At 40.1% G+C, this 24,697-nt stretch overlaps 2 protein-coding genes across 3 annotated transcripts in view; one reads left to right on the forward strand and one right to left on the reverse strand.

Annotated features, from left to right (window-relative positions):
* Positions 1 to 551: 551 nt before the first annotated feature.
* LOC108147104 (GPI ethanolamine phosphate transferase 1) lies at positions 552 to 24,595 on the forward strand. 2 transcript variants are annotated; one of them, XR_005977648.1, is made up of 4 exons: positions 552 to 1,409; positions 1,654 to 3,606; positions 8,627 to 8,731; positions 8,796 to 9,206. XR_005977648.1 is itself a non-coding variant. In XM_017273393.2 (3 exons), the coding sequence occupies exons 1-2, from the start codon at positions 629 to 631 to the stop codon at positions 3,570 to 3,572; spliced, it is 2,700 nt and encodes an 899-aa protein (XP_017128882.1). In that variant the 5' UTR covers positions 552 to 628; the 3' UTR covers positions 3,573 to 3,606; positions 24,521 to 24,595. The 2 variants fall into 2 exon arrangements, 1 of the variants encoding a protein (XP_017128882.1); XM_017273393.2 differs by lacking the exons at positions 8,627 to 8,731; positions 8,796 to 9,206 and adding an exon at positions 24,521 to 24,595.
* Positions 10,005 to 24,697, reverse strand: part of LOC108147119 — a 29,386-nt gene continuing 14,693 nt past the window's right edge. Inside the window, exon 2 of the mRNA XM_041709394.1 lies at positions 10,005 to 10,240. Coding sequence (XP_041565328.1) covers positions 10,203 to 10,240 — 38 coding nt within the window. The 3' untranslated portion in view covers positions 10,005 to 10,202. The remainder of the gene's footprint in view (positions 10,241 to 24,697) is intronic.

The following is a 24,697-nucleotide window of genomic DNA, read 5'->3' on the forward strand; positions in this document are numbered from 1 at the left end:
TGCAGCTCATTTAAATTGCAGGCGCGTAGATCAAGGCAGCAACGTGCAGCATTTGGCGCCCAAGGCAACGCGCCCAGGCGCCAGCTCACAAATCAAGCGGCAAATTGAAATTGCTTGACAAGGCCGCAGAGTTATGGCATCCATAAAAAGCGTCCTAACAGACCCAGATAGTAAGGCGAAAAGACAACAAGAACATCACGAGTCGACGACAACAGTTCTGCTCATTTAATGTAAAACAATTTGAGGATGAAATTATTTTTGCATTTTGGGTATGATTTATATAACCAAACCATTAAAGGTTAAGCACAACCATATTTCTGAACTTGATTTACTTCTTTAGAGACAATTTTCAGTTTCATACAATAAAATTGTGAAAAATAAATCTTAAATGGTTCCTCTTGATTGGTGCATAGAAAATTAAAATATTATTATTCTTGAAAAACTAGTCTCCTTCTTTAATTTAGATGGAAAGCTTTTAAGTTAAACAAGAACGAATTCGAGGACCCCTTATAGTTCAGTGTTAAAAAATGATTGATTAACAATAGTTTATTCAGTAATACGTCACACTCTATTTTATTTATTGTATTATTCCCAATTTTATTTTATTCTTGTATTTATTCGTGCAAAAATGTGGAAAGTGCAGGCCCTTGTCGTGCACCTCTTGTTGATGGGATCCATTCTGAGCACTTATTTCCAACCAACTTTGCTGCCGAACCTCGTGCCGCAAAAGACTTTGCGGGATTGGGGATTTGAACCGCCAGCGGATCGATTGGTGGTATTTCTGACCGATGGCCTAAGAGCAGCTACCTTTCTCGCCAATAATGGCAGCGATGTTCCGGACCTCAGGGATATATTCCGAAAGCAGGGGCGAATTGGAATATCCCGCACCTGTGCTCCCACAATGACGCGCCCTGGACACATTGCCATTTTCGGTGGCTTCGACGAGGATCCGGCAGCGGCGTTGGTCAACTTTCGCTACAACCCCAGCAAATTCGACACCGTCTTCAATCGCAGCAGAAATACCATTGGCTGGGCCCATAGAAACGTGGTGAATTTCTTCGTAAACCTGCCGAACGGAGGTGCCCCGTTGCGTTTCGAGTCCTACATGGAGAGGGAATTGCCGGAAAAGCTCACATGTGACAAGTGGACTTTCGAAAAGGTTCAAAAGTTCTTCAAGAACGGCGATAATGTTCGGGAATTTCGCCACCTCAAGTCGGTGGTGTTTTTCGTCTACTTGGGCGACATGGACATAGCTGCCCATCGGTTCAAGCCCCTCAGCAAAAAGTTTAACAAGAAGCTTCAGTACACACAGCGGGGAATTCGCACGACCTATGAACTCTTCGAGCGGGTCTTTAATGACAGCCGAACGGCCTATCTGATGACATCCGATCATGGCATGAGTGACGAGGGTGGGTACTTACAACTCTGGTATTTAAAGCATCATAAATTCAAAGCAGTATTGTGAACAGTTTTATATAAGCTATTAGTTATACATTATTGTAAGATGATCCATACAAATTTGATTTGTTTGAGGCCTTTAATTTAGTCATTTTAGGTTATTCCATTTAGTTTGCTAAAATTTATTTTGTAGGCTTAAAATATTTTAATGAGTGCAATTTTTGGTGTTTCTACTAACTCAGTGCTATTTTTCAGGAATCCATGGCGGTGGATCCACACTTGAAGTTGAAACGCCTTTGTTTATGTGGGGTGCTGGTGTGAGTCGGGAACAAACGGATTCCGAAGCCAATTTCCCTAGCAAAGCCAACATTTCCGAGCTGGATCAGACTCAACTGGCGCCGCTAATGTCGGCTTTGATTGGTCTTCCACCGCCAATGAACAATCTAGCCCTTATGCCAATGGGCTACCTAAATGTCAGCGCCGAATACGAAGTTATGGCCTTGCACCTAAACGTCCTGCAATTAATGTGCCAAGCTGAAGTTCTTATTCAACGATTTGAGAGCGCCATTTTCTACAAGTGGCTACCCCAGTTCATGGATCTGGACTTGGAACAGATTAATCAGTATGCAAGTAAGTTGATTGCCCTGAAAGCACAAGGAAATATCAAAGAGGCAATGGAGACTTGCCAGAAATTCGGAAAGTCAGCTCAGAAATGCTTGGCGTACTACCATAACTACTATTTTCTGCCCTTGATGGTGGCCACTACTTTATCCTACCTCATTTGGTTCTACTGTCTTATTCTTCAACTAAGTCGATTATGCAAAGAGGAGAAAGAGGAGAGAAAGGGTTTTGCTACTTTCTCAACCCTGATATTAGTGCTCTTGGGAATTTTATTTCTAATTTTGTTGCGGCTGCAAAATGTGCCGCATATTACCTCTTTTTATCTACTTTTACCGGTTGGCATGCTAATAATGGCTCAGGCAGAACGACCTGCAAAAAGGGGCTGGACTATGACCCTAACACTAATATGGCACTTGACCTGCATTTTGCTGCCCGCTTGTCTTCTGATACTGATGACTTTCGTTTATCGACACCTCTGGCTGCTATATGCTGTCTCTGTGCTCCTGAACAATCGAAGGGCTTTCCTGAGGCGCTCGTTGAAATTTTTTATATGGCTGACCCTGGTCTCACTTCTAAGTGGAATGCTGTTCTTACTGAACTTTAAAAGCTTACTTAAGAGACTTCCCCTAAAAAACTACTACGTCCTGTATATTAGCATGCTGTTGGCTATTTTCCGTCCTTTGATCTTGGGACATAGACATGATCCCCGGGTCTGGGCAGTCAATTCGATGGCTCTGATAGCCGGAGCCATTGGAGTTTATCAATACGAGGTGAAGGAGAAGGTGTCTGTTTATATCTATGCCGCAACCTGGTCGTTTCTGCTCTTCGCATTTCTCTCGATCCGGTACTTTGAAAGAACCACTTCGATGGCCAGAAGAAAATTGGAACTTATTACCATCAACATGGTCACTATTATCACTCTGCTTTCCACTTCTTGGGGCTCATTAAACGTGCAAATCGTGATAACCGAATTTGTATTGGGCCTCCAGGTGTATGAGGACTCAAGGCGAAGCAAAGAAGTTGAAGATCTGGAGGAGGAGCACGATTCTCTGAAGAGCCTGAAACGATTCTACCGCTATGCATTTATGATTCTCCTTTATTTCTATGTAGCCTTTTCCCTGGCTGGACACTGGCTGTCCACCTTTTTGTTCAAGTCGACAACCGCACGACTGTTTTATCCCCACTTTTCTCTGTACTTGTCGGGCAGTCTGCTGATTCTAAAGATTTTACTTCCTTCCCTCATCATTATCTCGGCCCTGTATGCCATGGTTCCATTTTTCCGGAAAAACACCAGAGCGATTTTGATATGCGTTTTCCTCATCAGCGACGCCATGGGCCTGTACATGTATTACTTTGTGCGAAATCGGGGAACTTGGCCTACGATACGCAAGTTTCTGGATCAGGCATTGCTGACCCATGCTGTTAACTTCATGCTTCTGGGATGTGTGTGCTTGGCCAAGATTTTCCTGGCCAATACAACAATGGAAAAGCCAGATAATACAAACGTGAGATCTGCTCGAAGAAATTCATCATCTGAAGATACTAGGGCTTGAAATGTTTTTTTGCAACTGTAACCAAATTTTGGAAGTAAGTAGAGAACAAAATATACAAATATGAAACTATTCCTTAGCTTTAATGAAACACTAATATACCTTTACTCTCTATCGAAGCCTTTATAGTTTTTTGTAATTTGAATACCATTCTCTTTTGTTATTTTTGGCTTATTTTAACTGCTAATTTCGTTAAGCACTTGAGCCTTTGACACAGAATTAGCCGCGCCCTCAATCGACCGGATGTTTGATATTTGTCATAATAATTAGCTGGCACTTGCCCTTTTGCCCCGAACTCGGCACTCCCTACTATGTGGGAGGGTTGCCTGGGAAACGACTGATTAAATGAGTTCTCTGGCTGACGTTTTCCGCTGGCGTTTGATGTAATTTTCTTATTTCTTTTTGTGAGACCCATCCCATAACCACATCCGGTGGGCTTATGTTGGCCAATCCGTCCGTCGCCCATTGAGCCTTTGTCGCCAGCTATTTTGTTTGCCTTGGCCTGCTCTGACAGCTTGTTGAGTTTATCCTGTCAATACACTCATGGCCGAAAAGGGAAATGTGCTGGGATTGGGATCTAACTGGCATTGGGTTTTGAATCGAGCTGGCTGACAGGATTGATCGGCGGGCTGATTGATAAATTGACACTTTGCACATTAATTAGCCGGATATGCTATCCCTTTTTTTTTGGGAGATGGCTGGCTTACAGACACTCAATTCGTTCTTGGCCTTGAGGCAGATGCTTATTTAGTCTCTTAGCCACTTCAACAAAAAAAAGCTCGACTTCCCTTGCACACTTTTCTGATTAGAAATTATGACAACTTACCCAAGCGATTTGGTCGAAGTTTGCCTTGCATATGCTGGCCAAATTTATCGCTGATTAATAAACTCATTAGAACTTTGCTTGTTTCCTAGTCGCAGCACATGGAGTGAACGAACTTTGGCCAGATTTAATTGGAAAAGTTGGGATGTGCCTCAACGTAAATAAGTCAGTTGTTAGTTGGTCAATATTTTTCCCGCCTTAGCACATCTCCTGTACATCCCGTCTAAAAACAGTTCAACCTCAGCAAGTCTGTCATTGTTGGGCATCTTTATTTTCCATGGAAACCCCCAAAGCGACGGAAAGGTAAGCAAAAATAAAATGATATATATATATATATATATCGGGCAAAGACAAAGAATTATGCCGTCTTGTCGGTTATTAATGAGCCGCAGCCCCGGGGGAAACTCAGAGTCCCGATTCCCCTTAGCATCGACTAAAGTTTCAATTTGGCGGTCGCCTAATGAGAATGCATTTGAAAGGTAAAATGATTAATGTCAGCGCCAGCTTGGGGCTTATCTTTTTGTGGGTTAACCGCCGCCACCGACGTGGATTTAATTAAAATAAAAGTATAAAAGTTGCTGCGCGCCAGCAGCAGCTGTTATGGCCAAAATGTTTTTGGCCGAACTCATTCGGATGTTAAAGCAATTGACAGTTAATTAAAATATTTATAAAACAAATAATTTCAGTCGAGAAATTGAATTAGAAAAGTGTTTTTTACCACATTGTTTGTATGCTACCTATTAAAGGTATGTTGTTTTGATAGAGATAAATGTAACAATTTTAATTCTGATGAAATAAAAATATTTACTGTTTTAGTTCATTTTCTGGTTAGCGCCAATTATCGCTTGGTAATTTAGTAACTGATTCATTATAAAACTACTGCCAAATATTTAACTGTCGAGTTTTCTATAATATTTTTTTTCTGAATACATATTTGTATGCAGTTTTCGCATTGATGTTGGCAATAGTGCAGTGAAATGGAAAATCCATCAGCTGATGCTGCGGTTGTTTGTTCACTAATATTGTCGGGGCGTAAATTAGTTAAAACCCAACGGCAATTTGATTTGATATACAAATTTTTAGCTATCAAACCAATGAATCATATGCACCAAATGTTGCAAATATGCTTAAAAGTTATATGCAAATTTAATGAATTTCAATGCAATGTGCAATGTTTTTTAATTATTACCTATATGTTAAATGTAAAAACCAAAATAAATCTATAACCAACAATGCCATGCTATTAATTATGCGAATACTTTTGCAAGTTGAACAATACGGCATTTATTTTTGCCATTTGCAGCCGTTTCATGTGCATTAGTTATACACAGGTATTTAATGAAGTTGAAATAGTTTTGGAAATATTTCCGATACTGATGAAGGGAGCGTTGGCCTTTTATTGCAAATGCATTATTCAAGTGTTCATTAGCTATAATTGCTTTTTAGATAACTTCGACCGAATCGTTGGCTTCGTACGGGAATCTATCATTGAAAACTTTTTTGCACACCTGGCGGAAGAATGATGTCCCATAATAGAAAAGAAGAATACAATAGCAGCTTCATATTGACGACATTGTCAAACATGATACACACTATAGTCAATGTCACTTAAATTTGATAGCGATTTTAAACCCTTTTCACTTTTAATTGCTTCTCAATTGCAAATTTACTTCGCTCATGTTCATTTTATCGTAATGTTGAATACAATTACATTTGAAGTAACATCAATTTCTGAGAGATTTCTCCTCCCCTTTTTTTTTGTGCGTTATAAATTCGTGTTAGTTTCATAACAGTTTGATTGGTATTATTTTTACTTTGTGGCTTATGGCTTTCTTGGTAATTTAAGGTTGAAAAACTTGTAAAAGTTGACCCAGACTATTGGCCTTTTTGAAGTGATATCTCTTCACCATCGTAAGTGATTCAGTAGACATGCGAAATCTGCCATCTTTAATATATCACTATCGCACTTTTCATCACGCTCTGACCTGCAAACAAACAAACTCACACACCATAGAAAACCCGAAAGTTGTTTGCCATTCGAAGTCGTAATTGAGTACGCCGTGCGCATGTATAAATAACAAAGCAAAGTGTCCTGTCCCAAAAAGTTTCGTTTTCAGGAGCCATTTTGCGAGTCGTATCTCCTTTGTTTTCTATTAAACAATTGACAAAGTGCCCTGCCCTTGGCGCTGGCTGATGCGACTACACATATAAATTATAATTTAATAAGAAAGCAAACGAAAAATTCAATGGCGCCATAAACCATAAAAAGACGCTGCAAAGTGCTCGGCTGTGTGCGCGGATGTGTGTCGAAAAACAATAAGCAAACAAAGCCCAGGACGAGACGAAAACGAGAGTAAACATTGAAATCATCTTCGACGGCGGAAATCGAGCTTAAAGGATCGGGCGCGGGAATGGGGTTTGGGGGACGAAGGTTCGATTAAGTAGCATAAAGTGATGATAAATGCGACATTGAGCAACAATAAATTGTTGCCTTTTGTCTCTGCTCACTGCTCACTGCTCTGTGCGAATGGTTGTTGTTGTTGTTTTACTGTCGTGACTCCTGCTCCCAGGATTGCGAGGAATCCCAGGACTCGCATTGCTTGCCATTGACGTGTTTGACTTATTGATGCTTCGTGCCGGGATTAGCGATGCGGCCCACACTGCGTATGAGCAACGCAAATATACCGAAAATCATAAAGCAGCGCTGATTAGCATTTGTATGCGTGTGCGTGTGTGTGTGTGCGTGTGTGCGTGTGTGCGCGTGTATATATTTTCGCTGCTCTTTCAATTGTTTATTGGTAATTTAAAATTCATTGGACGACAGCATCAGTCGACAATCCCCTCGACTTTATGGTCCCGCAGACAGCGCATTAAAGCTTAAAATCCATCAAACTGATTTCTTGGTGGTTGTGCATTTTCATTGATTTTCGGGTAGATCAATTATACACTCGCAATAAAGCTTAGGCAAAAGATATTTAAATTATAAAATAACCATTATCTTTTAAATTAAATTAAATAAAATTACTTTTAATCTGAGGTGTAAAAAATACATTAATTTTCAAATATTTTGATTTCTGTTGAGTAATAATTATTCACAATTTCCCCCTCCATAGATCATTCAATCTATCAGTCTCTAAGGAATTCACCGTACACACTTGAACTGTATTTAAGACACACTTTAAGCTTCATTGCAACCAGCATGCCCATGGCCAAACGTAAGGGCCAAAGTTTTCCACTTAAAAAACGCGAAGTTGCCTCAATGCAGGAATTGTTTTTGCTCCATTTCTGCTTTGCACTCGCCACAAGCTTTTGGCCTCATCTCATCTCGAGTCTTGCCTGTTTTGGCCGCAAGTCGTGCCACTTGCCACAGGAAAGCCAAGCCAAGCCAAACCAAACCGAGCTGCAAGTTGCAGGCTACACAGCCGGAGCTGAGTTCGAGATTACTTTGGTTTACATTGTGCTACGTTTGCGGCTTAAATATTGTATTAAGTTAGCTGCCTGGTGATTGGAAAGCAACTGCACATAAATAGAAAAGAACGAGCGGGGCATTCCCAGAGCAAAGTTCACTCCATGCAGCTGGCCGCATTTCATTGCAATTTTGCATTATTTGCAGCTGGGACTTGGCCGTCGCCGTCCATTGCTCGGTTCAAAAGCCAAGTTATCAGCCACTTGAGTAGCTTGTGCTATTAGCTGGGACAGCACGAGAAGGATCCTGAGCAGCAGCATCAGCAACCAACCGGCCGGGCAATTGCTTAATTGCAACTTAAGCTCAATTTTCCTGTTTCCCCTTAACCGCCTTCCTAGACCTTTCTCCGCCCTGTCAGTCTGGGCCTTGTCTGTTTGTTGTTGGCACATAAAACCTTGGCCAACTCGCAATCGTTGCATGTAATGACTGGCATTTGCGGCGCTCCGAAATGAGCCGGGGTGAAAGGGGCACGAAACGTTCCAAGAGCACTCCAAACTGTGTGGGCATAGATAAACAGGCCCACTCGCAAATCCACCGGGCTTAGCCCTTGAGCCGGAGCCACTTAAAACGTAAAGTTGCCCAGGTAGGAATTAGACTACCAAATCCGAGCAAGCTATCCTTAAATGTAGTTTAGGTGTGGTCTATTTGCGGCCTTTCCCAGCCGCAAATGATCCTTTTAATGCCACAAATCGAGTGCCAAACATCAGCGCGCCATGATTTTACCTTTGTGTAAACACACATATATTTTCTTTGTCCTCATATCCACAGCCAAAATTCAAATCGTAGAAATATCTGAGGAAAAGCAAACTAGCGATTATCTTGAGGAGAAGCCAGCTGCATAAAATTCGATGGCGAAGAGGAATTCATCGAATTGTAAGTAATTTTACACATGAATAACAGGCTTCTTGGATTTCGTAATGTATTTCTGGAATTTTAGACAAACATTTCTTTGGCATTGCTTGCCCTTCAAGCAAACTGGCAAAGTTGAAAAGAGTTTGCGGTGGTAAAAGTGGAGGCCATACTGGACATATCGGATATCCAATCGCTGATCAATCTGGGTCTTTCATTTTCAATAACCGACAAGTTTTTGGAGCCGCTTAAAGATCCAGTTCAGATGCAAAAACCGCAAAGCGCCAGTGGGTCTTCAGTCGGAACATCACCACAGATTAGAGTGCCCCAAGTGGCGTTACCTGAATCCAGATTTTTTAGACGAGTACATCCAGCACATTATCCGTGCAGGACATCGGGTTGTACCCTCCCTGGAGTACATGAAGCCAGGACAGCTGATGTCCTGCTGCCACGAAGCCTTGGTGAAAAAATCATTAAATAAATACTCGTAAGCCAGTAGAGAGTTGCACTACACCCCTCAGCAAAAGTAAATGTGTGTGCTCAAAAACACACCCTTGGGTGCCATATAATTGCCACAAATAATTTCATTAGCTGGGTCGGCCCATTTGGGCTTTGGTTTCGCATTAAGCGTTTCCAATTAGTTGAATGGCTGGCATTTTGCTCAATTAATTGTCAACGTTTATGAACTAAGCACTTAGTTGTAAACGTGTGAAGGTTTTTGTTTGTGTGTTTATGTGTGTGTCCCACACAACACACACCAATTGCGAGTGCGACTACGAGTGCGAGTAAACAAGCCACAATCACACATGCAAATGTCAATGCCCCGGAGCTGTCAGATCCGCAAAACCGCAAAGAAAGAAAAACAATTTTTGTTTAAACAACAACTAAGCCAGTGCAAATGCTGTAAAAACTGAGCGGCAAAACAAACCAATCGACAGGTATAATCAAAATATTTTCGCAAAAAATAACACAATTAACATGCAGAAATCAGGAAACAAATAAAATCGATTTTACGTATTTTTTCAGCACACTTTTAATGGTCTTATTTGAGGCTTTTCCGGATTTTACTGCAAATGTTTGAATAACTTTTTGTTAACCTTTGTTCTACCATTATCCTGCCTTCATAAATTTTTAGCTGGTGCATTAAAACAATAATACAAATGCAATTGATTTGGCCCGCGACCCCAAAACAAACAAAAGACCAAATAAAAATTACAAAATTCATCGTTTTTTCGCCCACGTAATTTAATTGTCTGCAGTTGAGGCACCATGCGATAAATCAATTACTACAGATTAAGCTTCAGATTATTAAGGACTTTTTTGGGCTCTGCCACGCCTCTTTTTGTATACACCCTAAGGGGCATCTGTGGCTGATTCAATCCGTTGATGCAAATGAAGATAGATGCAGAAATGGCAGTTGCAGCGGCCCAATAATTAAAGCTGAATATGATGAATGGATGCCAATTACAAGTGAGCGAAAAAAATCAAAAGGCGATTAATGAGTCCAAGAACGGCGCAATTCGAATGCCAAGTCTGTGAATGAAAAGAGAATATTTCAATTTTCTTCAATTTATAACCATAATCGTAAGGGCCATGTTAATCAACTACTTAAAAAAAATGTAATTTAAAAAAACTGATGTCATTTTGTTGTGGGTCAAAGAAAAAAGGGTATTTTTTAAAATCGATTTAGTTTTATAACAATTTGTTTAAACTTAATTAAAGCTCACAGTAGTAGCTTATTGTTGAAATCCAATTACTGTTTTTTTTCTGTTTAAGTAAAACAAGTTTTCACATTATTCCTAAGAACATTTAAGTCTATTGTTTGGCAGTATAAACTGCGACAAAAAAGCCCTTTTGATCTGTCATTGCTCTTTATTGGCTGTTGCATAAAACTGATAATCCTATTGTGGTTTTGCTTGTTCCCATTAATTGCCCTTACACCACGCTTTCACACACACGCACACACAAAAGAGGCTTTAGGTTTCATGTTTTGCGGCGGCTGCGTTTTTGAAGTTCCATTACTCAAACTCTAAGCGCTCGAAGGGTGAATCGAATGGGTGGCAAACTGTTTGGCGGCAAACTTTATGGTGCTTCAATTGTTCAACTTGCCGAAAAGTTGGCCAATTCCGCCGCTGGCTGGCCCTCGCATTTGAGTGTTCTCCCAGCTTAAAGGCAGCCGTACATAAGGCTTGATTAGCTAATTGCTTTTCGCTAATTTGATTTGAAGGAATTTTAATTAAAGACGTCCGCGATAAGATCGCAATGAATGTCGTTATTAAGATCCAGGAACTAGGATTTGATAAATAAATTTTACAAAGTTTTCCCAACACTTTAAAAGTGGAATTAATACGCTTAAGTTCTTTGATTTTATAAAGTATTTATGAATTTTTGTTTTACAGTCAGCTAATGAACTTTGTTGTATGTTTATAAAAACATTACTTCAAAAATGAAAAAATGAACTGATTAAGTGCGTTTAATTAAGTCTCAAAGATGCGACAATGCAGCTTAGAGCTTTGGAATTTTCGTGGCTATTTTTCAAAACATTCCCACACCCAACCACAACTACAAGTATGCATAATTTGCTGATTGCAATTAAAAGCAATTATGCCCGGTGTCCTTGCAACCACAAACTCATTAGCTTGTTGCACCAAAACCGCAATGCAGCATATCCCACAACAACGCCAGTTGCAGAGCAGCAACAACGACGAAAATTACTTACACATATCTGGGATTCAGGGGGTCAGGCGGTCATGGTGTTCGAGTGTGCGAGTGTGGGTCACTGGGAAGGACCTCTCACTTGACCCCGCCTTTGGCCAGCCAAAACGATACGGGCAAAAGGGATTGCCGAAACCAAATCGAATCGCTGGCAAAATTGCACAGCTTGACGCCATCTTTTTGGACATCCAAAACGTTCCCTATATTTTCTTTTCGTTTCGATTCTTTTTTTTTTTGTTAGTTGCCTGGTATTTTTTGGACACAGTTTTTGACGTGCGTGTGTGAAGTGCTTTCAAACAAAATGGTCACAGCAAAGTGCCCACAGCACTGGAGGACAGTGGACCGAGCGGGTTTGTTTAGAAGGTTTTATGCATATGTCCGACATGTGGAAAATTCCATTAGGAAGTTTTCTTTGTTTGCATACATTTGCATGCCCCTCCTCTACCGTTCTCTCTCTCTCCCTCTTTTTGTCGACCTTCCATCAGAAATAATTTATTTGCGGCCAGAAGCAGGCCAAGATTTTTATTATTATTATTTTGTAATGGTTTTTGAGTGTTTGCATTAGCTCACAACACAACACAGCAGAACAGAACACAACACAATACAGCACGGCAAAGAAATGGGAAATGATTTGCATAAAATCGATTAAACATTTTCAGCAAATAAAATGCATATTGAAATGAAATGAATAGAAAGCAAACCATAAGCAGCAACAATATGGACAGCTCACAGAGCCAAGGGCCATGGATTCTTGCGAGCTTCCCAAAGTCCTGGCCTGGTTGTGTTGCTTTTGTTGGGCCAAGTGCCTGTCCAGGATATCTGCATCTCTAAGTGGGGGTAAGCAGGATAAGCGGAGGGCCACTGTGTGTCCTAAAGATTTATCAAATATTTCGCAATCGATTCACCTTGCTTCGTATATTTCATTGCAAAGTATTCCCCTCCGTCCAAAAGCAATAACAGCAGAATGAAACAAAATGCATTTAACTAAAATTGCTTTGCTAAGAGCTCGATTAGAATTTGACCGAATAATAAACTCACAGGCAGCAACTCAATAGCTTAATTTATATGCTACTCGTTGTGAGCTCAAATATTTTTCAATCATTAAAATATGGAATATTCACATAGACATTAATTATGCTCAGACAGCAAATACACTTGAGACCAATTGACAGGCCAACCATCGCCTTTAGTATGCACATTTGGGCAAACAATCGAGGTCAGGGCGAAAATGGCTTGGTTGAAATGTGATTGGTTCGACGTGCAGAGTTAAAGAGAAATCTTGACCATCATTAAGGGCAAAATGAGATGTGTAATCCAGTTGGGCAAACAATTACCAAAGCTATTTGTATTTAATTTCTTAAGCAAGCGAAGTTAATTAATTACTTGAAGGCTTAAAGTGCAACATTGTTGATGGAATTACAATAATTTAAGAACTTGCGCTTCAACTCACCGGAAAACTCACATAACAACCTAAAAGCATCCGGGGTGAAGTGGCTAAAGGGTGAATCAAGCTCTCAGAATCCAAACTGCACACAGCACACTCTGGCATTAATGGCAACTTAAGCCGCCCTAAGTTGCAACAATAGCGGGCACATCAAATATAAATGATGCCATCCCCCCCCTCTCACCCCGAAAAACAGCTGGCCACGCCCCCTCCGAAAATAACTGGCCAAGCGCCCATAAGGGCACAGTTCGTCAGCCGAAATGCAAATGCAAATGGAAGCGAAAATTAACGTGCATTTCTCGTTTCCCTGCCGTTTTCCCTGCCCCGCGGCGACTGCAAAAAACAATTTCGGCTACAATTTAAGAAGCATTTTGTTTTTGGCTCTTCCTCTTGCTCTTGATCTTGCTCTGGCTCATACTCCTACTGTTATTATTGTTATTTCCGCTCTGCATGGCTAATGAAGCAAAACGGAAAAGCGGGCCAAGAGCCAGCTAACCCTGAACTGCAAACACCCGCAACATCTCGGGCAGCTGCAATTTTTCGCTAACTTTCGGCTGCGGTCGCCAACTTAAGATACAAAACTGCAATTCAATTGCCCGCCAGGCAGTCAAGTTAGCAGTCGGTGCACTTTAAGGCCAACTGAAAAGAAAAAAGTACGAGCAAAAAGGAAAATTGCTTGCAATAAATTTCGAATTAAATAGAAATTTGCACAGTCAACCACTGCGAGCGATAGGTTGGGGGGCGAGAGATACCGAGTCCGGACGGGCAGCCAGCGTAAAAAATGCAAATCTCAACTAATTCTTATAAATTATTTAATAAGAAAAAGTCAAATGATTCATTTTTAAGCTGCACCCTTCATCACCAAAGCTCAGCTGGAGCTGCAGGCAGTTAAAAAGGGCGGGAGGTGGCCCAAAACGGAGACCGAAACGGCAGCTAGAAAGACTATAAAAAGCGCAGGAAAAAAGGAAAAGTCAGACCGGAAAATGGCAAAGACTGCAGAAGCAAGAACGGAAGGTTAGCTGGGAATGCTCTTGCGAACTGAACTGGAAGCTTTATTAGAGATTTCTGTTACACCTCCCACGATTCGTTTGTAACTTTGAATTGTGTGAATAAAAATATAATACGTTAGAATTAATTTTAATTAGATCATGCAAATTGTATATTCTATATATGAATAAAATTTAAATTTTCTTAACAATTAATATTGAATAAAAGCATGAGTAAATACGTTTATTTTTAAAGCGCTGCAAAGCGCTTGAGGGTATATTTCAACTTCTGTTGGGTATGCGTTCGTTCTCGGAAGAGAAAAGCTGTTGAAGAAGCTTTAGTACCGAAAGTACCAACTAACGGTGAGAAAGGAAAATAACCATCCGCACTCGATGAAAGGTAGTCAAAGACTGTAAAAAATATAAAAGCCAAGAGAAACAAAAATATATGTTATTCAAATAATACTAAACTAATAAATGCAAATGTCGACAGGATTGCGCAGGGATTGATTTAGCAAAAAATAAAAGTATATTATTATCAAGATATGCCTGGCTTTGTAAATATTGAAATCTGAGCAAATTAAGTTCGAATATGATTTTAGGAGGGTGACAAATCTGCGGTGTGCCAGTGGCAAAATAGTTGTACAGTGCTTTTGCAGCAAAACGGTGATGATTTACCGTCAAACTGCAAGTGAAGTGGTGTTGTCAAAGAGCGGTTTGTTCGCCTGAATTGGCAGCATGTGTCGTCGACAGTCGGGGGCGTAAATAAGCGAAAAAAGTCCATTGTTCGATGGCAGTGGCAGTAGTCACTATTAATGTGTAGCTCGCTTTCTGGGCCAGCGGCAGTTGTTCGTGCGTGAGTGTGAAAACGAAATGTTGGCCATCGATTAATATTCACGATCTCGCTAGGCACTCAGTCGAGCGAGAGGCACGCCCACATTCTGGGCTGTGGAAAGTGTAAAGTGGAAAGTGGAAAGTGCCGGCAAAGTCAAGTTCTACGCTGAATTTGTTGCATACAATGGAGCAATGCGTTTTGCCTTGCCTTTTGCTTACAGAAACGGGGCAACAAAGAGCTGGTAAAAATAAAAAACAGAGCGCAAAAACGCGCAGCCAAGGAGAAATGCTGCTGCTGCTGCTGCAGCCATGCAAAATGTTGAATGTTGTGCACATGGCAGTTTATTCATGATTTCACATATTTCGAACACCGCCCACCGCCAGCCATTGTTGGACGCAAAAAATATTGCCCCTGTGTGTATGTGTGTATGCTTTCTAAGGATGAGAAAGTCCCCGCTATGCAACACACACACACACACACACACATCTACACACATCTACATGTTGAAGCTATAGCTTTATACCCGATTCTGTTTTTCTGCAGCGCGGGATTTTCTTGTTGGACTTTCGGCTGCACTAAGACAAACTTTTTCAGCTGCTTCTTTTGTAAACTTGCATTTTTATGGTTTTAACATGTTTACTTAAATTCTTGTGTATTTTTCTTGTTGGCAAGGCGATGACAAATGTTCAAAGCTGTCACTAGCTAGAAACGAACTAACTTAAGAACTAAAAAATCCGCATTAAATCGTTAGTTATATTAAGCATGTTTAGTGCCCTTTGTAATGTAATAATAGCTCAGTTGAGGTTTCTAATTAATTTAAACAATAATTTTTACACGCATACCTAATATTTAAACAACAAAATATCGACAAAATTGGCTAGTACACCGTTTTCCAAATAATTATTCTAGTCAAATAATTTGTAAACAATCAAGATTAATGCAATGTTTTCACAGTATATAAGCCCCTCAAAAGGGTGAGGAAAATCCAGGAATGTAACCCACTGTTTTGATGTTAAACAAGAGCATCTGCTCCATCTCTAGTTATTTTTCGCCTTCTCATTAGCATTTTTGCAAATATCAATAGATTCAACTATTCATGGGAGTAAATAATGAAGCGACCCGTTGGCATTGCATATGCTGATAGCATTTTTATCCTTATTGCTGGGCTCAGCATTTACCAATTACCGGCAGGGTCGGAGTCGAAACTCCAGCCACTCCACGCCCATTGCCTCCTGCCTCTTGCCCCTTGCCTCTTGCTGGGCTTTAGCTCAGGCCCGCATGTATTAATTCTAATTAAATTTGTTATTCAAAACGAAACTCGGGCACGTCCTTGCCAGCCATTTTGCAAGTGTTAACCTTTTTCCCGGCCATCCGCTGCCCAGGACTACGTTAACATTAAGCCTTCGAAAATGGACCAGCCGTCGGATTGGCGACGATTTGCACGCCGGCAGGAGGCGAACGGGAAGGGGCATCAACCTTGACGTTTTTGCTGCCAGTTTCTGTTTTCATTAAACTAATGAAGTCATGCGCCACGGTGCGGTATGTAGGTTCACAGGCTCACACACTCGCAGCTATTGCTGTATGGTATGGTTTGGTATGGTATGGTATGGTATGGTATGGTATGGTATGGTATGGTATGGGTATGCGACCAGTTTGGGGGTCCAGATCCTGCCAAACGACTGTCAGACACATAAAAAGGTGTAGTCGTGTGTGTTGCCCCGCATTGGTGTGCCTACGCCTGTATTTAGCCATGGCAGCTGCGCCTCATTACCCCATTTTATTGTGCCTAGCATGAGTGATGCCGAGGCAGTCTTAACACTGTCAAAGCCCTACACTCTGGCACATAATTAATGCAAAATGCAAACGTATTCATGCCTGGTCGCAGCACTCGCATAACGCATACGCCGTGTGGCAATAAAAGGATTTAAGGCTTTAAGAGTTTAGTTTAGAGGCGACACAAGTCAAGTCAGCCACCTGACGACTGAAATATTTCAACACGAATTTACAGAGGTTTTATGAGAGCAATTTCTATGTGAACACACACCGAATATTAGTTAGTTATTCATAGCAATAGCGAAAAAATTGGTGTCTAGGCTTATTTTAAAATAATGTTATTTTATAATAATTTAATTTGAATTTTCAACTGCATCAGTTCGTCGGGATGAATAATTCTGTTGATTCCTCCACAGGAACGTCCCATTATGGTCGAAAAAGCCTGAAGTTAGGAATGCAAAATGAAAATTACTCCACTTTGTCCTGCTGACTAAGAGAGTTCATATCATGTGTCATTAAAGATCTTAATTAAAATTAAGCTAAAAAGCTGTTTTTTGAATACTCATTGCATGAAATCAGTCTCCAGAGACTGGGTTTTTAAATAATTTAGAAGTTCTATGTATATTTGTTCAATGTTATATGTAACATTTAGAGATAATTTCAGTTGCTGTTTAAGCCCTGTTGAGATTTCATTGTTCCTACGCTTTTCGGTAAACATTTCTCGCTGGCCTTTGTCTAATTTGTAAAGCCTATGGTAAAATAATAGCTTTAAGCGTTCCAACTTCACTAACTGCACAAGTCAAGTTAGCTGGCAACGCTAAATTGTAAGACGACAGAAATATTTCAACAGGAATTTACGACGCGAGCACACTAAATGCTCATTTAGTTTGCACTTTTATTTAGAAACTTCTTTAGCACGTTTGCCAAATTGTCTGCGGTAGCCAACCACCGCCAAATCCCCGAACCCCACCAACAAAAGTGGGGGTCTGAGAAACGACAACAGCATTTGTGTGTGCGGCAAAGTGCAATAATAATGAAGGCAGAGGCGTAAATTTCGCTTTGGCTCCCGGGCGAGAAAAATGGTCCGACTGCAACGAACTGGGCACCCCATGGCGGCAAGATCCTGCGGCTCCAGCCACCTGAACCCTATCCCCATTCAGGTGAGCCATGTTGTCAGCGGAAGGTAGCTACAAATTCTCGTTGCAAAAGCTTTTAGTGAATTTATGGCAAGGAAATTCCTTTCGCTTCTGCTCGAAAAAGCAGGCTGCACTGCTGGTCGGTCGTTTGTTTATGTCTTGGTCCTCTGATCCAGACTCCGAGCTCCAAACTCCAAGCTCCAAACTGCCGGATTCACAACACTTGGCATGTGTACGAACGGCTTTATAAACTTCTGGGCATAATGCACTCCCCTTGGCCAACTCAGCAGCTCGGATTCGCAATCGTAGGCCCTCAAAGCAGCGGCACAAGTGCCTAATGAGCCCCAACACAGGCGTGCTGCGCAATTTTCGCAATTGAAAGCCAAAACTTTGACATGGCAAGGCCAGGCTGGCAGACTGGCAGGCAGCACGCACAATTAATTTGCAAGGAGCTCACGCGCTTCCTCACTCACTTGAAAACAATTTGCCATATGCATTTCCACAAATTTACGGGACTTCTTTCCCATACTGCTTTCTCCTATTTCTTTTTTTCTTTTTTTTTTTCTGGCAGCTGCTGTACTCGTATCAATTACCTGGCCATGTTTTGCAAATTGCCAACAACCTTGAAGTGTTGAGCTTCACCCCACCGCCTGCCACTTCACTTCGCCCACCAGCAGTCTGCATCCCGTTTCATTTCACCTTGGCCAAAAAGTTGATTCAAGTTTATTCAAAAACAAATTTAACTTTTAAGTCATCAGCGAGCTGCGGCGAAAAGTGGGAGAGATAGCTTCCAGGCAGCTGGCATATGCTGCAGTTCTAGGTGAGTGCTACACTGGAAAAAACGAGTTTCTTGCGTATACACATAATCGAAATATTGCCTACCATTGTTTTTATTATAAAAGTATAAAAAGTAGGTACACCCAAAAAAAACTAAAGCTTAGTTTTAAAAAGTGTGTCTTGAAAATAAACTACAGACGGTATTGAAGTATAATTATAATACTTAATTATAATCCTAAAAAATATCAAAAAATTACGATTTATTGTTTAGTTTTATTTTCAGCTCCACAAATAATGTTTATTTTATGAGTTTTATTTTCCCCTCGACAAATACCGCTTGGCTTGTAAGTTTTATTTTTTGATTCGAAAATAAAACTTGAGTTTTTTTTCGATTCAAAACACAACTAAATAAAATTTGAATTTTTTGTATATATATAAGCCATTGTCGTCAAAGGGAATTCAAAATAGACTAGGTGCTTTCAAACAAACAGTTTGTACAATAACCAAAAACCGATTAAACATTAATGTTTAAAACTTTTCTTAGCTAGCCGAACTATATTTTAATAAATGCAAACTAGATATAAACTGTTGAAAATGCTGATGTTTGTTTTTGCAAAAATTGAGTGTTTTTGTTTAAAATACAATAAATTATGATTATTTTCGGTCGCTTTTTAAATCTTTTGTGACATGAATTTCACTATGTTGGAATATTATTATTTCTTCAATGATTTCTCAGTGTAAAAATGTAAACTTCTCTCAGAAATGTACCGCGAAGATTATTCTGATAGTTTTTCTTGCAGTCCTATCAAGAGCGGTAGCATCTTCTTTATTATTTTCCTTTCGTGGAATATATTATTGTGAAAATTACGTTTGTCTGCATATGCAGGTGGGTAGTGGGAGGGATGAAGGGCTTATGCATCTGCATCTTTATTCTGTTTTCCATTGTTTAACTGGAGGTCTTCGCTTTTGCTCTCCCAGCAGTATTTGCATTCAACTTAATTGCGTTTTAAGTAGATTTGTGGTGAAATGTGTATGTACGGATGCGATTCTCAGACTTCATAAAGCACATGAGCGAAAGAAGGAATACCAACGGCTTTCAGCATTCTCTGCAGATATTTCCTTGACAATATGCGTAAATGTTGGCAGAGCCGCACAAAGGTGGCTGGATAATTAAGATGGGAAAATATTTAATGAAATGATTTTACTGATTGTAAAAGGGAAAAATTAATTTAACGAGAAAATCACAGAAACATTACAGTATATAAGCCAGATGGAATTATTGTGTTCAGCCACTGAAGAAATCGCTGTTCACACAGAGATACAGGAATAATTAGGTTCGGTTTCGATTTCAAATCCACCTCAACCTTGAACGACACGAATTCTCCCATCAGCATTTCTGCATTATACGCATAGAGTTCTTAAACCGACATTATTCAAACGAAAAAAGCTCTGCAGATGTCTGAGCCGAGCTGACATTGTACCCGGGTATTCTTTATTTTTTTATTTCTCCTTCGCCCAGGTACACGTGTCAAACTAATTTCACATTTTGTTGCCTTTTATTCGTTGGCGCATTTGTGTCACCTGCCGAGCTGCACCACGCCCATCATATCCCATCCCATCCCATCCGCTGCCATCCCATTCCGACCCCACAATACTGTTGGCGCATTGAAATTCATAAAATATTTGCGCAGCGAAATAGGCTACGAATGCTGAGGCTTCGGGCGGTGTATTATGTGTCAAGCACGTTTGAATTCAAATTCAAATATTTGCCAGAGTCGACAAACAAATAAGCGCAAATATGGTAAACAGCAATAAGCAGCAGAATTGCAAAAGCTGAGCGAGCTGAAGCGAACTCGTGTACCCCGGATTCGAGTTTTTGTTTGGGGCCACCTAGTACCTTTTCATGCCAAAATCTTTAGCGCCCGAATATAATGCTGTCACCTTGGCAGTCATCTGAGCTGTTTGTTGTCTCAACGTATCTCGGTCTTAATTTCAAACACATTCGCCAATGTTCAATGGTCGGCCCAAAAGCTTATTATGTGTAAAGGCGACAGAAATAAAAATCGGCTCAAAAGCTCGACATGTCCTTGACCTTTAAAGGAGCAGGACTGATTTGATGAATCGAATTATTCCGTCTGCGTAAATTATCTCACTGTAATTCCAACTCACGTAAAGTCTAAAAGCTGAGTAGTTATGAATAAAAGTCAGTGGAATTTAAAGCTCTTTGTGGCAACTTTTGAAAAACTTTGAAAAATGTTAAAAGAGAGATCCACACAATTAAATTCCAAATATTCTGTTTTCAAATTTACAATAGCCTTTTTACGATAATCTAGTATTAAACCTCTTTAAGAAAGTCTGAACAAATGGGTCTAAGAAAGGGACAATGAAGCTTCGACTTGTCAATGAATCGATTATGATTTGTGGCGAAAGTATAGCACACTTATATGCGCTGCCTACACAACTTTCTGGTGGGATTATATTTCAGCGCAAATTTGCACATTCGCAGTGCCAAAGAATGCGCCGGGGGACAATAAATCTTCGATTGTTTGCCCCAAAGAGACTAAGGGCTGTGTCCTTGTGTGGGTGTATCTGGATGTGAGCCTGAAGCCGGGTGCTGCCCACAACCGCCATCCATGTTGGCCATTTCGCCGTTTTGCGTTTCGCTCGCCGCATTTGCTGGCCTAATTGCGCCGTCTGCCAACCAAAAAGGAAAACGCAAGCACAGAGCTATCACTACACTTCAAATTCCCTACTATTTTGATAATTTTCCCAGTGACCTTTCCAAAGCAAATATGCGATACAATAACAAGTGAATTTCCAGTTGATATCAATGAACTCCGTTCCCTGCCCGTTTAACCTTGCCAATTATATTGAAAAATAGAGCCAAACATTCCAGTCCGTATGCGATGGGCGAGAAAAATAAGAAGAGAAAATAAGCGAATTCGGCAATAAATAGCTATGGCCATAGAGAAAATATATTTTTAGTTGTCTCGGTCACTGCGAGGTCCTGTCCGATTTGGGGCTCCGAGTCCGGAGACTGCAGGCGACTTCGACTTGCTGCCAAGACAAGATAAATGATGTTTCCAAACTAACACACACGCACAATTGTGGTGAAAATAATAGCACCGATTATACTTAATACTCGGTAAATATAACATTAACTTAATGGAATAAATAATGTTTTTTTTTTAAATTTCTTCATATTAATGATGGCAAGAAAAACATTAATCTAAAAAATATTTATAGCTGCATTTCAAAATAAGTTTATTTTTTGTTACTTTTCTATATTATCCTTTGGGAAAGTTGTTAGCAAAGCTTAAAAACTTTTATATAGCTACTATATAGTAATTTTTCATCCAGTAATTGTTTGAGTAATTTTTCATAACGTATAATGTTATTATATTGACCTCAACTGTATGTGTTGTTATCACTTAGCTGGCCATGTTAGCTGCCATCTCGCTGACTTTTTGCAATTGTCTGGCCAGGGATTGTCATGACTTTTGACTTCTCCGTGCTTTTTTCGTTGGCCCCACTCATTTTGCTTGCCCATCTCTCATAATGATTGCGTTGTGAAAAATGCAATTATTTTTGATTGTAGTTTAAGGTGCCATGTTTGCATTGCTCGCCAAATGCCGCACATTTATCACACTTGCTCGTCCCCCAAATGGGGGACATTTTTGCAAGTCAACACAGAGAAGCGACATGGAATTTATTGAGCCAGTCTGGGGCCATATATCAGGCGTAGCATTTGTCAAAGAGTGCCAATGGCTCTAAACTGAACTGAACTTTGTTCTTATTGATTTTCAGCACAGCAGTCTCCTCGTTCTGCTTTGCCAGCTTTGTGTGTGATGCGTGTTGTAATTTTGGCAATTTTAATGCCATTAAAAGCAGCCTAGCCCCAAAAAGTTGCAAATGATGTGCGAAGGATGGAAATGTTGCGAGTATTGTTCGTATTTATGCAATTTGTGGCAGCTGCTCGAACAACCGCAGCTACAAGACTCATGTAGAGCACTCACACCCCTCCCCCGGAAACAACACACACACAACCGCAGCAACAGCAATTACAACAAGACTGCTCTGGAATTTTCAATTAAATTGCAAAATCAATTTTCAGCAAATTAGCATATTTATATTTGCATACTTTTAATGGGCTGACGAAAAAGGTGCGCAGGTCACAACAGGTGCGAAAAGGGAAATTGTGCCAAATTAAAATCAGATAACACGGAATGACTAACATTAGAGGGGCACATATGAGTTACCTGGGGCTGGGGCTTAGTCGTCACCAGCATCTGTGCCAGGGGCGCGTGTCTGTTTTCGTTTATTCTATATATATATATATATATATATATATATATATATTTATTTATTTATCGGAGTTATTCAACCCACTTCACGGAAACTCAAAGTCAGCACTCCTTGCGGCCACATGCAGGGCACTTAGTAATGGCACTGCCTTAGGCATATCATAAACATATAGACGCCTCTTCCACCAAATGTATTTCGATAATTACATTTAGCAATTGCTGCCTGAATTATTCCGATTGGGGAGCTCGATGAATAGCCTTACATTTACCTATCTTATTCATTTATACTGTAAAATTAAAATATGTGTAGACTTATAATCTGAAAAACCAAAGTTCAAAGTTTAGATAAAACTTAGCAAAAATTCTTTATTTTAAATTTATTTAATATTGAGTTCTATAATAACTTTCGGAAAATATGATCAGAAAAGCTTTAATTAATTTTTAAGAAGCTTCTAATAAAAATCTTAAATATTAATTAGTGTAATAATGTTTAATAATTAATTAAATTCCATATCAGTTAGTTAGGTAGTTATTTCCACAAAAATACTTTTAAAATTTCTTCTAAATCTTTTGCGCCGCCCCAGCAAAAAAAAATCCTATTCGCATATACAATTTAATTTATTTATACACGTTTAAACCCCCAAACGGGGAAATGGTTTCCCCAACTCATGCACATGTGTGGCCACAATTTCGGTATACAAATTACAAAATTATACAAATCAACGCTGCACAATTGCTTCAATTGAACCCAGGCCAGAGGTCTTAGCCGCTTCAAGTGCCCACGCTGGTGTTTTTCATATGTACATCCATGTCCCCCAGAATTTCCTGAGGCTGATGTTGTGGCTGGCAGAGATTAGAGTCTCTCCAGGCGAACAATCAAAGACAAAGCGCCCTCGACACCTGTGCAGAATTATGAAGCCCACTCGCAGACAAATTCGCGGTTGGATCAATTGCAGGGGGTGCTTTGGCTGGCTGGGTTGTTGGGTGGTTGGGTTTTTGGGTGGCAAGGGCGAGGGCGGGGCAATTAAGTCATTACTTCATACAAACACACATACTGATATTACAGCCAAAGGCGTTCTTTCTGCAGGTGTTTTACAAGTGTGCAAACAAAGTGCCACGGTGGTTGCATAAAAACCAGTAAAGCGGATGTAAGAGTCTGCCTTCGTATGCGTGTTTGTACATTTCCCCGTTTTGTTTGCCATCGCGTCTGTCTTCCCGACTCCGCATTTCGTAGTGGTTGCAATAAAGGAATAAAGGCATGCAAATTTATGTGTGCTCCCGCCTGGCACGCCCCTTGCCATATTTTTGATAAGCAATTTTCATCGCCCCCATGAGGGTATGAGAGGATGAGTTGTGAGTTGTGTGTGTGTCAGCATGGATGGTGGAATGAAATTAACAAATCATTTCACTTATGGGCACTGGGGCATCTGCTTCCACTTAGCTCCGGCATCACTTTGATGCTAATTTGAATGGGAAATGTGTCATTTCGGGTGATTACAATTGGATCTTATCAGCACCCAAACAGCCTCAGTTGGGGACGAGAAATTGAAACATTTTTCATAAATGTCTGTGTGCCGAACACTCTAGATGCATACACAAGGCTCAAGTTTTTAAAAAGATTAGATTCATTTAAAGAACAGTGCGATTTCCCGTCAACGTAATAAATTTAGTTCCAAGCCGTTAACAATAAAAATCGGGCCTGAAAAATAAATAAGGATTTTGAATTTCAAATGATATTTAATTATTTAAAACGGACTTTATGTTCAACATAATAATATTAATGATATTATTCATTATTATATATTTACATTTATTTTTGAATGTAATTTATTTGTCATTCTAGCACACAAAATTTGGGTATTGTTAAGCATTCGACTAAATGAATACGTCTCAATTCGTTTTTGTAAAGTCTTGGTATGCACACCAATTTCCTTTAGGCTTACCTTTTGATTGGTATTATTCGCTATTATCGGACCATCACAGCAGATTTTACTTTTATTATATAGTATGCTCCTAGTTC

This window comes from Drosophila elegans, unplaced genomic scaffold (genome assembly GCF_018152505.1).
Source record: "Drosophila elegans isolate 14027-0461.03 unplaced genomic scaffold, ASM1815250v1 contig_476, whole genome shotgun sequence".
NCBI lineage: Eukaryota > Metazoa > Arthropoda > Insecta > Diptera > Drosophilidae > Drosophila > Drosophila elegans.